Genomic DNA, 17,885 nt, shown 5'->3' with positions numbered 1-17,885 from the left:
AACAGCATTTTATATCGTTTATTTTTTCAATATATTTGGGTTTTACAAAAAAGTATACTTCACCATGAGCATCATACCATGATACAAAAACTTAACAATTCAATTTTAAAAGATAAAATGATTGACAATTTGTCAAAATACATGTCAGAGTTATGGAACTTGGCATGGCAAGTGGTCAACATAGTTGTGCATTGGAGTTTGCATTGATAGTGATAAATGCATTCAATGTATTCACTCAACAGCAATTGTACAGCAGATGAAAAAAGATTGATCAAATTTTTTCAAGTGCCATTGAGGCATCTTGAAATTATTATTTCATAAATGTTTAATCTTCCTGACCTGACAAATGCCTTCTTAAGTCTTTTGTAAATAATAAAAAGTAATACATATAATTGGAAAACATTGAGATAATCTTTAATCAATTATCACTTTGTCTGAATGTTTTTAAATGTGGTCTGGAGATAAAGCATCTGAAGGCTTTTGTATCAGGGTAAAATATTTATAAAATAATATCAATTTAAGATGCCATGATCACTTTTAAAAAAGATGATATAATAATGCTGGTCTGTTTTAAATGAGCTGTATAATAAAGATTAAGAAATGAGGAACGCATTCAGAGGGTCATCTATTTTTCCTTCACATGTACAGAGACTACAACAGACTGTACAGCACTGGCATTTACTACAACTGCAGTGTTGACATCCATTGATACAGTCTGTTGTAATCTTTAAAGCCTGCAGAAATTGCTCTGGCATGCCATCAAGTTGGAACTGTGCTAAAACTGCAAACCTTAAACAATTTTCCAGTTTAATACATTCTTTCATTTCCTCTTCCTCACATTTGGAAATACTTCTCTTGAAGCCATAACAAACCGCATAGCCTTTTCTGCCATCTCTGGCACAGCGACCAACCTCTTGCCAATAGCTTAGTGATGTTGCAGGCAAACCCCAATGCACCACTATGCTGACATCTGGAATGTTGATGCCCATTCCAAAGGCAACAGTTGAAATAAGCACCTGAATATTGCCATCTTCCTTAATAAATTGTTCCATTATTCTATCTTTACTGTCCTTATCGGTGTTAGCATGGAACATCTCAACACGTCTGTTTTGTAAAGAAGGAGAGTCATTCACAAAAAAATGATGTTTCATTTCTGAAACAATCCATAAATACAGGTTGTAACAGATGTTTATAGATCTTACATAAATTATTTTTTTCTGTTTGACATCGCTGATCAGGTGATTTAGTACCCAGGCAAGTTCATTCTCATATTTGTCGGTACTTGCTCTCATATCCAAAAATATGTTTGGCCTGAAAATCAGAAAGAAAATTTATATAAGAAGTTTAGTATGTCTTATTGTGTTTAACCCTTTTCCAAATGACACATTTTGGACTCCAAAATTGAAAGAGGTTGTAGACGACAATAAACATTGTCATGAAATATGACAAAATTGCTTTGGTTTGGTAGAAATCATTGTGATAAATGGAGAAATTGCTCATGATGAGCAATTTCTCCATTCATTACAATTATTTCTAGAGTCGTCTGCTACAAACCTGTTAAATCCTGTTCCTGTTTGGTAATGGGTTAAACGGGTTAAACTAATTGAAAAGATGGGAAAACAAAGTACACAGTACTCCCAAGAAGACTTTTAAGCAGAAATACTTCTAAACTTAGAGACAACAATCTGTTTTCCTTGCGATCAGCAAATTCATTGTTTTAAACTTTATTTTCATAAGAGAAAAACAATTAATAAAGAAATCATTTGACGTTTTAATTCATCTGCTTAAAAATTCGTAATACAGAAAAACAAATGGTCACATTATCTTAAATGTATGTCAAACAGGATTTTGGTAATTTTCATGTTGCTTACAGCCTGTTTATATGCAGTAAAGGTTAAATAGTATACTCCTGCATACTGTATATTCTGTGGACCAAATATCAAGAACTTTGTAAAACTATACCTATCAGGAAGAGCAGCAACCACTTTAGTTTCCTCCACTTTGAAACCCAAGTGTTCGTAAATGTCTCTCTGTATGCTTTTGGTGGCTGTGGCAGTCAAAACCAGGTTTGGTTTGTCTATAATACTTTGCACTACAGATACTTCTCTGTAGGCAGGTCTGAAATCCAGTCCCCTGAAAATGGCATAATACAGATAAAGGATAATTCATTGAACAAACAAGTGCTGTAATAAGTTGTAGGTACGCCTTGTGATAAATAGTGGATTAACTTACTCAGAATGAGTGATAACTACTTTTCTCAAAACTTTAACTATCCTATCAAACAATGGCATCTATTGCAATGTGTATTGAATTGTGGTAAAATACCTACTTCTACATAGTTGCAAGTAGGTTGTTTGGAAAAGAGTTAAATAATAAAATCACAAGCACATCAATTGAATTCTTATCAAAAGCACAAATGGTTATATCCATTACAAAACAATATCCTTTTAGATTTTCATAGTCAAAGCATCTGCATGAGAAAATGTAGCCACTATTTTCTTTTTAATACCATATGACCTTTTTTTGGACCGGAGGTAAACCATTTTCGAAATGGTCAAACTTGTCATAAGACTCACATTCTGATAAAAGTTTTATGATTATTTGTGTAAAGATATAGTCTCTATAACCTGCACAAGCTAAATTTTGAACACATGCATGGACGAACCGACATCTTGGTATCACAATATCTCAACTTGAGAAATTTATGTATTCAGGTGAGCTAAAAATTTACTGTAAAATAATTACCATGTTGAAATACAATGTGCTTCGTCAAACACCAAAACACAGATTCTTGATTTCAAATCTTCCTTTATTATTTTCATCCATTTGGCTAAAGTTGCTGCTTCTGGCGAGGCAAATAGAACACTGACCCTTCCCCCTCTTATATCTGAAATAAAATGTTCCAATTATTGTAGCTGTTAGAAAATAAATTAACTTTTGATTTTCTGAAGCAGACAACCTTAAAGCATCTGCAGTCCAAAAATTGTGTGACAAAGTATTTTAAGATTGTAAAAGAAATATTTTAAGATTGTAAAGAAAGACGTGTGTTAGAAACACTAAATCCCCATTGATCTTTGACATTGAAGGATGACCATGACCTGTCACCCATAAAAATGTCCAGCTCCATGAGATACATATGCATACAAAATATCAAGTTACTATCAGACATGTCAATAATGAATTGATATGGCTAATGTTAAAGTTGGACACAAACTTGACAGTTGACCTCGAAGGAAGACCTGTACCCTTTACCCATCAAAATTAGTACCTCTATGAGATACATATGCATTAGAAATATGAAGTATATGGTTAAAAATGTATGGTATACCTTAAATGATATTATATGTCTGACCTTGAAACCATGAATGATGACATTGACCTGTCAACCCTAAAAATGTGCTGCTCTATGAGATACATATGCATGCTACATGTGAAGTTGCTATCAGGAAAAGGTACGCAGGTTTGACAAAAAAAACAACCAAAAGGCAAACCTACCAACCAAAAGGCAAACAGACATGGCAAAAACATTGGGGTTGGGTAGTAAACATACAAATGACAACGGGCTCATAAGCATTTTTTCATATGCCACACTTCTTTTTAAATTTCTGTAGGGTGGTTTATGTTGCTTGGATGGAAAGGTTAATAAGTAAAAGCTTGGAACAGATAGACTATTTTCGTATTACAAACATATGTCACACAGACAGATATGTGTTTCAATTTAACCAGCTCATGGATATTTTTCTGAAGATTCATTATCTAAAACATGACATATTAAACAATATTTCATTGTGCAACTGGTTCTTATCAGAGCTTCATCAATTCTATCTAGGGTTTTATACAAAGCTAGCCCTATCCCCCTTCTCAATGATACTTATGTTTCAGTTTTACCTTTAATTTCTGTTTCATCGGAGAGTGATGCAGCAGGAATGTTGTGACTCTTCAGATATTCAACCTGATCAGCCATCAATGCCTTCAAAGGAGAGATGACAAGAGATGTATGCCACACATCTCTTTCTCCTTTCAGCTGAAAATATGTTAAAGGAGCCAGTGAGCTTCAAATTGTAATATCTACTTCTGAGTTTCCAGTGGAATCTGCTTGAAATAAAAATGTTCATATATTCATTACTGACAATGGCTGTGGAAATGATTTCCCCCACCCTTTTTTATGTGTGTGGTGTTACCACTCAAATGTTACTCAGTTTTTTTCATCTAAGTCTACTCTGATGATGAAGTTACATCTTTTTGTATAGAATCCAATGAGCTGAGAAAATTTGTAATATCAGATTATATTTAATTGTTTCCCCCTAGATACTAATGCTTTTGTTTTAGACAACAAACATAAAACAATTTTACTCAAGATAATGAAATTCTCTGTTTGTTTCATTCTTCTTGCATTTGAAATAATAAACAAACCAGCATTTCCTAAGATGTTGCTTCTTTTTATGAAATAGTGAAAGTCATGTGCTGCAATTAATTCATCTACTCTTCAACAAATGATAAAACTGTCCATAATTCAAATAGGTGACACCCAACACATTAATTTGATTATATAAGAATATGAAGACATAATCATTGATTTGGTTGGGTAGAAACCATTGAGATAAAAGAAGAAATTGCTCAATGTGAGCATCTTTTATCAGAATAACTTATAGAGACAGGGCCCTTGCTACACTTTGGGGGACTGGGGCCGGGGCCCTTAGAGGGGGAAATTTTGCGTTGTTTTGGGCGTAAAGGGGAATTTTAGAAGATCTTTTTAACAACCATTCAACACTTAACCCTTTGCATGCTGGGTAATTTGTCGTCTGCTAAAATGTCGTCTGCTGAATTTCTAAAATTAGCATTTTATTTGATTTTTTTCAAAGAATACTATCAGAATAGCAAACAGTTTGGATCCAGATGAGACGCCACGTTCTGTGGCGTCTCATCTGGATCCAAACTGTTTGCAAAGGCCTTTAAAATTCAGCTCCAGCGCTTTAAGGGTTAAAATTGCTATAATTTAATGTAATTTACAAAAAAAACATTTAATCGAAGGTTAAAAGCATGATATCAGCTGGCATCATAGGTATCAAAGTAAAAAAATGGGAATTTTTTTTTTTTTTTCTTTTTTTGAGGGGGGAATATTTGGCTGAAATAGGGGAACACAGTATACTATTTTAAAAAGGGAATGGGGCCGAATTTCGGCCCCAAAAACAGAAAAACGAGGGCCCTGAGAGAGGTCTACAGCAAACTAAAATCCTGTTTATGTTTGACTTGTAGCACATTTCAGCAGATTACTTTATTTATATTTGTAAGTCCCTATTGCCTTTTAGTTTAGCCTTCGTAAAAAGAGCTAATACTTCGAATCGGTAAACAAACAAAAGCATGCCAAGTCGGCATCTCTCTTGTGACCGCTTCTTCTATTATGAATTTGTTTGCAGCATTATAGTTTACATCTACGTGATTTGCAATCATAATGGAAGGGGTGGGGGAAGAACTAACCTCATCTAAAATCAATGGTACAAAGATGTAAGTCATTGATTTTCCGAATCCAGTTGGTAGCAATCCAAAAACATCGCATCCATCTAATAAGTACGAGATGATATCAGTCTGCTGTGGCTTCAGGGTAACATTTAAACCGTATTTTTCTTTTACTCTCTCGATCGCATTTACGTAGGCCGCCATGTTGGCTTTATTAAAAAAATACTACGATTTCCATATATGGATACGATTTCCATATATGAAAATGGGCTTCTGACCTATTTTCTGATTGGCTGCCAAAAACTTATGCAAATAAGGTCAAACCGGAAATTCCCACGTTTTGTTTCAAGATGGCGGACGATCTAGGCGAAATCACTCTGATCCTTATGTTGGTTTTGGAAAAAGTGGAAATAACGCTTTAATTGGTATGTTTCATTAGAAATTTTTACTCGTATGAACTGGAAATTCTTTTTTGTCCTCAAATAGTTCAAGTTTAATGCTCTACACTGTAAGATAAGTCTTAAAATCATGCCGGTGTGATTCACTCCGGCACTTGCTCCATTGAAAAGACCTTTTGGATTCATAACTGTCGCCGGACGTAGGACGAAGACAGTTATGTTTATCACAACTAGCCGGTCCTGACCGGCAGATTTCCATTTGGTCCGGCAGGTTTATTAAGAGTGTCGGTCCTGGCGACCGGCAAAATGTGAAATGAATGCAAACAAATCATATTCTTTTCAAAGTTTAAAATTCGAAGAGCAAACCCCTTTCTTCATCATGAAAATGAAATCACTCATTGTTTTGATGTTAGCAATAAATTTGTTACGTACAATTAGCAAATCCAACTGGTTACACAACACCTACTTCAAACTCAGTCGCAAAATCGGCAACTGCATTCTAACAAAAAAAGATCTTGATAGCTTTGACACATTTTTCCAGTAGATAAGGACATTAAAATATGAATTTCTTTATAAAGCATGGCTTTAAAAGGTTGTTTATAAAAATATAAACAATGTTCTAGTGATATCTTTATAACATGCACTCGTCATAGGTCTCCAAAAATGTCATCATTTTACATTGTACAAGTTAGTGTCTGTTAACTGCAATTTTATTCGAAAAAGAGATTGCTAAACTGTGTGACACTGAAGAAGATATGGAAATTGAAGAAAATTGAAACAGTTAGTGATGCTAAATACTTGGGTGTTAGCATCACATCTGACCTCAGCTGGAATAAACACATAAACCAGGTTACTGCAACAGCCAGTCAAACACTAAACTTCATCAAACGCAACATTCCCATAAAACACCCACGCATTAGAGAATTTGCCTTCAAAACCCTGGTCCGCCCACAACTTGAGTATAGTAGCTCAGTGTGGAGCCCACACACACAACACAACATAAACAAGATCGAGATGGTCCAACGCAGGGCCGCTCGATGGGTTACAAATGATTACTCATATCACAACAGTGTCACACACATGCTAGACAAATTAGGGTGGCCTTCACTTGAGAACAGAAGGTATGACTCCCGGCTACTGATGTTCTATAAAATTGTCCACGGACTGGTTGCTGTACCAATGCCTCCCTACATCACTCCTCCGACCCGGCTCACTAGACATTTGCACCCTCTTTCATTCAGACAAATCCCCACCAGGGGTGGCGAAATCAAATGTCCGAGTTGCCCGAGTCGTACATTTGCTTGTCTGGGCAACTGATTTTTTTCAATTAAGTTGTCCGTGGACAACAAGTTTTTTAAAAGTCGGGTCCAGGTATACACAAAAAATACATTGTATTCAGTGCCTTCCCCAGGAATTTGTTCAGGCGCCCCGGGGGTGGGTTCCCCCTCCCGACGTTGAATTTTTTAAATTTAACGTGTCAATTCACGTTCTGTGGTGCGTTATAACTCAAAGAAAAACAGCGTCAAAAGACGTCATTTGGTGCGCTATGACTCTTCAAAAAAATCCCCCAGTCATTTAAAAATATATTTTTTTATATTGTTTAATTGTTTTAAAACTTTTCCGCACAGATAGTTAAATCCCGACTCGAACGATTCCCCAATACATCCGTTTCAACCCGACTCTATTACTGTATACTTACTATTTTTCAAGTTTCTATTTATTACCCGATAATCCCGTTTATTCCGTTTTTATCAATCTCTTTCTGGTAAATATTTACGATAAAAGCTTTCAGTTATTTCTTTAACACAAACCTTGCCATTTTTTAAGTGACTATTTATAGATTTGATGAAATATTGCCTCTGAATATGCGTCAATCCCCTGACCTGTTGTGTGCTTGTTAAAACGCTCAATACACGCCATTTGAATGCAGTAGACGCGACGTTGTACATGCTGCATAATTTTCGCGCTCTTTTTAATTGAGAAAAGATTCGACACAAAATAAATTTGCACTGCTAATTTGAAGCAAAAATATTTAACGTTGCGGTAACATTTACATTCGGAAGTGTGTTTCGGATTAAAAACGCGTTAACATCGACTTACGGTAATGGGTTTCGGATTACAAATTTAATTATTCCCATTTAAGATTTCAACAAATATTAACCGTTGCGTTATAAATTCAACGATAATTTGTTTACACACTTTACAAGTCGAATAAATGTTTTGACGGAATTATGCATGAAATTCACGTTGTCCACGAGGATCACGGCCGGTTGCCATCATCAGTCTTCTAACTATCGATTATCGGACGAAACATTTACAAGTGTGCATAATTAATTCAACGAAAATTTGTTAAAGCGCATTACGTGTCGAATAAATGTCAGAAAAACGAGGTGAATCAGTTCTATAAATGGACATGTTGAAATATACATGTACTGGAATTAAATAAATTATTATCACATAATTGTAACCGGGAGTCATTTGCACAACTTACTCGCTATAATAATTAATTGTTTACCACTTGCAATTAATTTTCTCGTATTAATTATGAGTCATAGGTAACACTTGTTTACAGTAAAAAGGTGTGATGATGATGCCCGAAACCGTCTTTAATGTTCTGTACTGTACTAATTACCGGTTTTATATTACTCAAACGGTACAACTTCTTGCTAATCAAGCTGCGATAAACTGTTACTTCATGCCCAACGTCAATAAAAAATAATGGTCGATAGTTAACCCCCCCTCATAAGCATTCGCGTAACCGATTGGACGATGAACTTCACAGTTTGACGACTGGAAAGTTACCAGATACATCCTTGTCAGCATTTAAATGACCGTGTAATGTGGCTAGAATAATCGATACGCGCGTCATGCTATTCTCTTATCAGTGGATTATCCATTACCCCATGTGGTGTTTATGGCGATTACTTGTGAAAGTAGGTACCGAGTGCTCTTTTAAAACAGGGAATATTGATACACTGATAGGGAAACTTTGATTTTTTTGGACAATCTCCACTTTCTTTTACTGAAGAATACACTGATCGGAAAATTTCAAACACCCCGGGGACTCTGATTTCGAAATTCAAGCGCCCCGGCAAGGGGCGCTTAAATGGCCTGGGGAAGACCCTGGTATTAAAGCTGTAATTAAGTTTTACAAAACCGGATTTTGACATGCGATTACATTGTCAGTGCTATTTGCGGAGCCATCAAGTTTTAATACGGGCACTCTCCTGCGCAGTGATCTCCCTAATTCTATAAGAGACCAGGAGCATGCCGCATTTTAAACATTCGGCCCGACTGTTAGACAGTGTACAGACTGGTTTCTTTATTTTTACAATCAGACGGAAATAAAAAGTATCAAAGTAAGATAATCAAAACACGGTCTACCTTGTTATTTAAGACGACTTTAATGGTAAACAAGAGCACCGCCTGGCGGGTGCAGACCGCTCATCTATTTTCTTTTTAAAGGTGAAGGGACTCTCATTTTCAATCACAAAGGAGGGAGGAGTGGAGTGAAGAGGGGTGTATAGTGTGGGGTTGTGGACATTTATTACATTATCTTCCAAAAAAGCGAAAAAAAAAAAAAAAAAATCGGGGGGGGGGGGGGGGGGGGGGGGATGGGGGGGGGGGTTTGGGTGCGATGGTTGGACGGTATTTCAAACATAACAGTTTAAAAAAAAAAAAATGGGAGGGAGGGGGGGGGGTATAGTGTGAGGGTGTGGTGGTCATTTGTGAGATGATCTCAAAAAAAAAAAAAAAATAAAAAAAAAAAAATAGGGGGGGGGGGGGGGAGGGGGGAGGGGGGGAGGGCACGGGGGATGGTTTGGGTGGAGTCTATTGTGGTATGTCAGGTAAGAGTAGTTTCATCAAAGTATCAATCAAATCTAATCATAAATAAAGAAATTATGGCAATTTTAGCAAAATTTAATAATTTGACCTTGAGAGTCAAGGTCATTCAAAGGTCAAAGTAAAATTCAAGTTGCCAGGTACAGTAACCTCATGATAGCATGTAAGTATTTGAAGTTTGAAAGCAATAGCCTTGATACTTAAGAAGTAAAGTGGATCGAAACACAAAATTTAACCATTTATTAAAAGTTACTAAGTCAAAAAAGGGCCATAATTCCGTAACAATGACAACCAGAGTTATGCAACTTGTCCTTTTACTGTACCCTTATGATAGTTTGTGAGTGTTCCAAGTATGAAAGCAATACCTATGATACTTTAGGGGTAAAGTGGACCAAAACATAAATCTTAACCAAATTTTCAATTTTCTAAGTATAAAGGGCCCATAATTCCGTCCAAATGCCAGTCAGAGTTACATAACTTTGCCTGCACAGTCCCCTTATGATAGTTCATAAATCTTGCAAGTATGAAAGCAATAGCTTTGATACTGTAGGAATAAAGTGGACCTAAACACAAAACTTAATCAAATTTTCAATTTTCTAAGTATAAAAAGGGCACATAATTCTGTCAAAATGCCAGTAAGAGTTACATTACTTTGCCTGCACAGTCCCCTTATGATAGTTAGTATGTGTTGCAAGTATGAAAGCAATAGCTTTGATGCTTAAGGAATAAAATGGACCTAAACACAAAACTTAACCAAAATTGTCAATTTTCTAAGTATAAAAAGGGCACATAATTCTGTCAAAATGCATGCCAGAGTTATCTAACTTTGCCTGCCCAGTCCCCTCATGATAGTACATGTAAGTAAGTGTACCAAGTTTGAATGCAATAGCATTGATACTTACTGAGAAAAGTGGAACTAAACGCAAAACTTAACCAAAATTTTCAATTTTTTAAGTATAAAAAGGGCACATAATTCTGTCAAAATGCACGCCAGAGTTATCTAACTTTGCCTGCCCAGTCCCCTCATGATAGTAAGTAAGTGTACCAAGTTTGAATGCAATAGCATTGATACTTTCTGAGAAAAGTGGACCTAAACGCAAAACTTAACCGGACGCCGACGCCAACGCCAACGCCGACGCCAAGGTGATGACAATAGCTCATAATTTTTTTTCAAAAAATAGATGAGCTAAAAATGGAACATTTATTTTTTTAATCTTCAACAACGGAGCAGAAACCAGAAGCTTTGAGCAGTCCACCTCCCTAAAAAACTAAGAAAGATTATGATAAAAAATATCATAAGTAAACGCACCAGAACTTTTCAAGAAACTTGGCTAACAGATTTTCAATGACTACACATGTACCAGTTGATGATAATCAAATTGCTACCAGTAGCGGAGCCTCAGTCTGATGAGGTCCACATATTGGACTAGTTTAATTTGTTAAGATTACGATGTACTATGTTCAACACATGTTTTAATAACACTAGCTTTGCAAGATTAAAAGTTTTAGAAAGTCTTTATATTGTTTATAATATACTGCTATAATGAATGTACTATTGAAATACAACTATAAACAAAACTAGAAAATCATACTCATTTTGGTATATTCCACAGTGTTTTACATTAATCAATAAATGCGTTTATAATTTATATAAACATTAACGGACAAGTGTTGTTCAGCAACGGACAAGTTAAATTTCCTAAATGGTTGTCCGTGGACAAGTTTAGTTTTTTGAGATTTCGCCACCCCTGCCCACTCCAAGCAACTACTATAAATTCTCCTTCTATCCAGCCACTATTGTCCTATGGAACTCTCTACCAGCCAATATTGTACAGGCACCTACCCTGGACCAGTTTAGGCTGGGGGTGACCAAACTAGACCACAGTTTCTAAGCAGGCTGGCTGTTTTTAACCTTTTATCTGTATATTCCTTCTTTTAACTAACACTATCACCTTTGTTTCTATGTCTCACAAATACATTATGTATTACTTTTTATCTCCTATACACTTCTTCCTTAATTTCCTAGCACTGACACGCACCTGCTTGTAATGCTAATTGTTGGCGACTAGCAGTATATATAGATAGATAGATAGAAGATTGTCCAGACTATCAAGACGAATTGATGAACAACGAAAAACTGTTATCTTATTAGGATAAAGCACTGGCAGTGGTTTGTTGAGCTAAAATAAAGGGTTAATGTTAATGTAGCCTCTAAACCTATAAGTTCGTGCACCTTAAACTTCAAAGGCATATCTTTCATGAAAAATCATTAAACAATGACTAAACTTGATATATTCTTTATGATTTATCTTTTGTTTAACAAATAACAAGTGAAATATGTTGGTTGACAGATAATATTAATGGAGTTACGTTCCTTTCAACATTCATGTACATCGTAGTCTGCGTCACACAGAATTACCCTATAAGATCGTGCATCGATTTTGATGACGTCACAGCGAGGCCCTGAGATGTGTTTATAATAACCGGTATATTTGTTTGTGAAAATGTGTTTATTTGTATTAAATATGTGTTGTTTTAGATGAATTTCGTGAATAAACTGTATTGAAAAGAATGGTTTAAACAAAACTAGTATTCATAAAAACGAAATATGAACTGTGATAACTGTATTCAGAGGTCTACATAAAGTGTATTTACTCACGGAAAATAGCTAAATAAAATTATATTTCAAATGGGGGCATAAAAGGCTGTCACCCCTTCTAATGACAGTTGTTTTGTGACAAAATCCCAAATTGACGCAGTGAGAACCTTTATCGCAATAGGCCGGTCACGATCTTAACATATGTTCTAGTGTCATCATTTGGGGTTAAAATTTTCTGCATACACATCATTCTTTAATGGTATTGCAATGCAAAGTACAGAGAGCACAATACATTTTCGAGACGGGCTTCCAAGGGAAACTACTCTAACAACATTTTACGATCAAAACATTGACAAACATAGACGTCTGGTGAAGGAAATGTGCAGATTTTAAACATTGCTCAGGCTTTTTCTTTGGAACGGGGTCAGAAAAACGGACAAATTATATCATATTTATTGTTTTTTCCTCAAAATTGTTGTCTTATCGGCTCTGGAAATTGTCGCGGTACAAAAGTGAACTGTTTTCGGGCACACGCGTTCGAATGTTGCTTAGAAGTTTACGTCATAAAATTTTTTTTTTTTTTCGTTACTTCTTTATACTGTGTTAAATTAGTGACTTGATTAATATCCTCTTTTTCAAATTAAAATTTGGGGCGAAACGACCAGGTGCGAAACGTCTTGGGGGCGAAATAACTAGGGTGCGAAAATACTTGGGGGCGAAACGTCTGAAATTCCCCGTGTGTGACGTCAGCGCGATAACAAGAATACCCCACCCACTACTTGCCATTTCAGAAAATTAAATGTCATCGACTATAAACTGAACTTAAATCAAACAACAATCTTAAGAAACAAATATCTCCTTTAGAAAGATTTCTACCTGTTACCACCGATGTCAAAGTGCGTGTTTTTCGTGTAAAAATGCTAAAAACACAATTTTGATGACAAACGGTTGAAGGCGGAAGTTATAGACGAGGTTACTTTCCACTATTTCGTTAGTTTATGGAGGCTCCGTCCTATTCTGGTTCCCGTCGTACTATGATATTCTGGTTCCCGTCGTATTACTATATTTTAGTACCACAGTGGCCGGGGCAGGTAATCCAGACTAGCTTCGTCCTACTACAGTTTCGTACACTGATATTTGTGTGCAATCGGGGAACTTAATAATTTCGTCCAAGTAGCAATAGATAGAATGTGCAGTAGAGGTGTGAATAATATGATTATAGGTGCTACCTAATTTACGGACAAAAGCTTTTTAAGTTTTTTATGATAACCATGTATTTTTAATAAATATATGGACATGATTGTGTTCAAAATATTATAATTGTTGCAATAATTCAGTAATGCATAACAAAAAAATCAATCTTAAAACGAGTTACATGTTCCTAGCTTAAAGATCTAGCATATCATATATTTTTTGTTTTCTAGCCACAGGAATTTAAAGCTGGTTCGGTGGCTTTGGTATAGTGGATGGGGTGTCTACTAATTAGCTTAGTCACTGGAAGTCTCTGTATTGGTCCCTGAAGTGGGAGCATTATTTAGATAACCCTAAAGACATACTATGACCAAAGACCTATAGAATACATAGATGTTATCTATAGGTTTTTGCTATGGCGTACCATTTGGATTGAAAGTCAAAAAGACCTTCTAGGTAAAAGGAGAAATGTACGTCGAAGTACAATAATTGTACGTCGACACACAAATATAAAATACACTTCAAAGTATATATTTGTACGTCAAAGTACAGTTTGTACTTCGACATACATGTTTGTACTTCGACGTACACATTTTCTGAACAGACAATCAAAACACTTGTCTCTTGAGCCACTTTTCCTTCAGATTTATTCATAATAAATGTTTTAAATCTCTTTTTTAATTGATGACAAAATGAATAAAAATATCAGAATGGTTAAAAACACATAGAAGTTTCAAGTATTTAATGCATTGAAATAGATTATATACAAATTTGAAGAAGATTCAATTGTTACCTTTTGAAAATTAAAATTATTCAGCATATTGTGAGTATTTATTCATGCGGGGCGGACTATCACGACCGTCCAGCGCATTACTGTGTAGGAAATTCCCGACGGTAACCAAACAGTTACCAAACATTAACGGGATAAATAATGTATAATAACCTCCCCGTTGGTCGTATTTTGTGATTACCATAACTTGCATAAGTCAGAGGTTACTTCCGCCACGCCAGGTCAATAAATACGCACAATATCTATGGGTAAGCGGTCGATAGTCGCATAATTTGGTATAAATAATACTATTCAATGTCAAATATCTCTAAAAGCATCAGATGTAAGGTGTCTTCTGATTGGTTAACACTCAAGGGTCGGTGAAAATTGTACGTCGAAGTACATTGCTTGTTCTACCTAGTAGGTCTTGTAGACTTTCGACGTCATGGTACGTCATACATGTATAGACACTAAGTACTGGTCCTACCCAGGAAACAGTTTGTTTCATCAAATGTCTCAATTCAACTTGACAGCTTATTAAAGCAGTTGCAATTAGCATACAGTACACTTATTTAACATAATTAAAATCATGTGATGTGTCAAATCAATTTTGATTGACAAATTTGACAGGATTTTTTTAATCCAATCAGTTTTAGACTGTCAAATAACACACACTACGTATTGAAAGCCATACCTGGAGATTTCGTCTGTATACCACTGACTTCATGAGCAGAATGAGTTCTACTGTTGGGAAACGTTAACACCGTTAATTGTCTTATTATTTATTATCAATGTATAATAATTATGTGTAACAGCATAACAACATACTTGTTTCGCAATTAAAATATTTAATAAATACAGGTATCTTGCAGGTTTCTAATTTTCTTTAGCAAACTGTTGTTAAATAGTTAAAATTTTGTCGCCACTAAAAACTAGTCATTTTGTAGCAATTCTTAAATCACAGTCTAAACTGCATACACTTAGTTCTATTGTTACAATTTGAATGCAAATATTAGAATGCATCATGTTATATCATCCATATTTTTTATTTAAACATTCAAATAACACATATCTCAGTACATATATGAAAAGGTATGTGGTATTGTGTGGAGATACAAAACACTTCACATCATTTATTTGCACATAAAATAATAGTTACAAAATAAGTAATATTCAAACTGTTATAAACCTACAGTACAAGAATATTTACGTATATGAAATTACAAAGTGGCGTTATTTTATTACCTTTTACAAAATTAACAATGCTGGTTTTGTACAGCCATAAAACATTTATCATGGATTAACAAGTAACAACCAATTTATTAATTACACAATTTGCAAGGAAATCATATTAATTGCATTATGCATTTACTAAACAAGCTATTTGCTACTGTTTAGAATTACACTATCTTACTAAAAATGATCACAACCGGTAATTAGTGCTTTTACATACTTGTGGTAAGTTTTGTATTACTAGTTTGACATTTTTTGGCAGACACTTGTCAATATAGAGACTAAATTTGCATGGAAACTTTCATATTTTTTCAGCATAATTGCCTTCAAATTGTTACTTTAACAACCCTTTGACCTTGTTTGCACATCTGATCTTATTATACCATAGCTGATTTTTGTTTATAGATAGACAGATATAGACTTTTCAAAGTTCTATAAAAGTTCACACATGTTCAATCCAAGTAAACCAACAGAACCAATAAAGATCACCACAGACAATAACTGTGTGTATAGTTTGGACATTTTGATAGTTTAGGAATCCCTCCTTTGTTGATTTCTGTAAACCAAAACTGTCAGTTTTGCTGGATAGAATAGCTTGTGGGATGCCCAGCTCTTGCCTTGGCAGAACAGCTTCTAAAAACGAAAAACCAACAAATATCTTACAATTTGATCAATAATGTAGACAATTTATAAATGTCTTGTTTTTTGATGATTTCGAATCTGGAAGATTTTTTACGAAAGATTGTGGTTCGAAAATCCAACGGTATCGGATTTTGTGGTTTTAGGCCTAAACATATCATAGTGATATGTAACCTTTCGGGATATCGAGAAAGTGCGAGTAGACGAGGTGTAAATACGTTAAAAATTAAAGCTAAAAGACTAAAAAGTAAGATCGGAATATCTTTAAATTTTGTGAATAAATGTGTTTTTGGTGGATAACAACAATAACTTACCAGAATATTGCTCATGATCACACGTTAAACTTCTTTCTGAGAGCGAATGGAAAATGCGTCACGAATTCTGACAAATAAACAGTAGGGTATCGTTATTGAAATACCGCGAGAGTACTGGAAGAATAGAGATGCCAACTAAAATGTTTGAAACAAATAATTTTTTAACAAGCGTTTGTGATTTGTCAGGATAATAATAACAATACGATATCGAAAAGATCAAAGCAAATAAATTCGACAGAAATCTGAGATTCGGCAATATATTTAAGACGGGTTATGTTCACGTTAATTGTGTTTGGTAAAGACTGTCACTTTATGTAGTTAACCAGTCTTCGGCTTATACCCACTGAAGATGAGTATTCAGGGGAGATAATTGAGTAATGTCTTAATTCTGGAACGGTTGCGAAGAAAAACAAATAATGCGAGAATATTTTGTGCGATTCGCTACACAATTATGTCATTATTATACTTTTTCCTGAGGTATGTATTTACATGTGATTTAGCATAATGTCAAAGTGTTTTTTATTTGTTGAAGGTCATAATTAGTATCGCGAAAATATATGTCGCGTGCCAAATTTTTTTGAGACGCATCCATATGTGGTATTCTTATGTAATTTTATGTCTACATTTCCATATGTATGAACGGTCAACGCCTGCTACGCGGGCTTTTGCCCGTAATAGGTGAATACTAGAAAGAAACTTTAGCACCTTCGTCACTACTGTGCAAGCTAAAACTCATTTAATGTATTTGAAGATTATTCAATCATAATACACGCGTATTTAAATGCATTTCAAGCGATGTAACAGTGAGATTTGTTTACATTTTATATTTTATTTATTTATTTATGATTCATGTCTGTTTTAAATGCATTTGAAGCGATGTCACTGAGAGATTTTATATAATATTAAATAAGGCAAAGCCTTAAAGCGAGCTCGATTAATGTTTAATAAAAGAAACTGACACAAAACTCTAATAAAGATAATATTTGAATTAAATCATTAAAGGCACTTCCTAGCAGAAGAACGTAGAGTTCGTAAAGACTGGTATTTAAATGAGGATATGAACTTTTAATTATTATGTTAATCAGCAATTAAACAGCAAACGGGCCATATTTAATGGTTTCATGTGACCTGATGAAATGGACTGTTAGCCCAAAACCCCGCCCAAAACAGATTCTCACACTATGAGTTGCCAGCCTTTCAATCACAGGTTTACCTACGAAGGTCAGATCGAGATTCGTCCCGAAACCACGCATGAGCCATCTAATGATACCGGCATGTGTTGCTCTACCAATTAAGCTATCTGACCTTTTGAAAAATATATAGGTAAACTGCAAATCTGTATGATAGCATGATTACCTTGCTTAGGAGAATAAGGGATTCGTGGGATGGACTGCGCGGGGAGATCAAATCAACTTGAAAGCCGATTCTTTCTGTGCATTATT

General features: G+C 35.0%; 1 protein-coding gene across 19 annotated transcripts in view; it reads right to left on the bottom strand.

Moving 5' to 3' along the window:
* LOC127881542 (uncharacterized) overlaps positions 1–13,316 on the bottom strand; it is a 533,182-nt gene extending 519,866 nt beyond the window's left edge. For 17 of the 19 annotated variants that reach the window (XM_052429490.1, XM_052429491.1, XM_052429489.1 and 14 more), the window contains exon 1: positions 13,174–13,306. Coding sequence is in view for 1 of the 19 variants with exons in the window: in XM_052429519.1 (XP_052285479.1) it covers positions 594–1,311; positions 1,963–2,133; positions 2,746–2,887; positions 3,889–4,024; positions 5,479–5,661 (1,350 nt within the window). In the remaining 18 variants the exon portion in view is untranslated. Of the gene's footprint in view, positions 1–33; positions 1,312–1,962; positions 2,134–2,745; positions 2,888–3,888; positions 4,025–5,478; positions 6,084–13,173 lie in introns of those variants that run through there. The other 2 variants (XM_052429519.1, XM_052429479.1) reach the window with 2 other exon arrangements.
* Positions 13,317–17,885: the final 4,569 nt, after the last annotated feature.

The sequence above is a fragment of the Dreissena polymorpha genome, chromosome 5 (genome assembly GCF_020536995.1).
Source record: "Dreissena polymorpha isolate Duluth1 chromosome 5, UMN_Dpol_1.0, whole genome shotgun sequence".
Classification (NCBI taxonomy): domain Eukaryota; kingdom Metazoa; phylum Mollusca; class Bivalvia; order Myida; family Dreissenidae; genus Dreissena; species Dreissena polymorpha.
The sequence above is the reverse complement of the archived record's forward strand: the minus strand, read 5'-3'. Positions and strand labels throughout refer to the sequence as shown.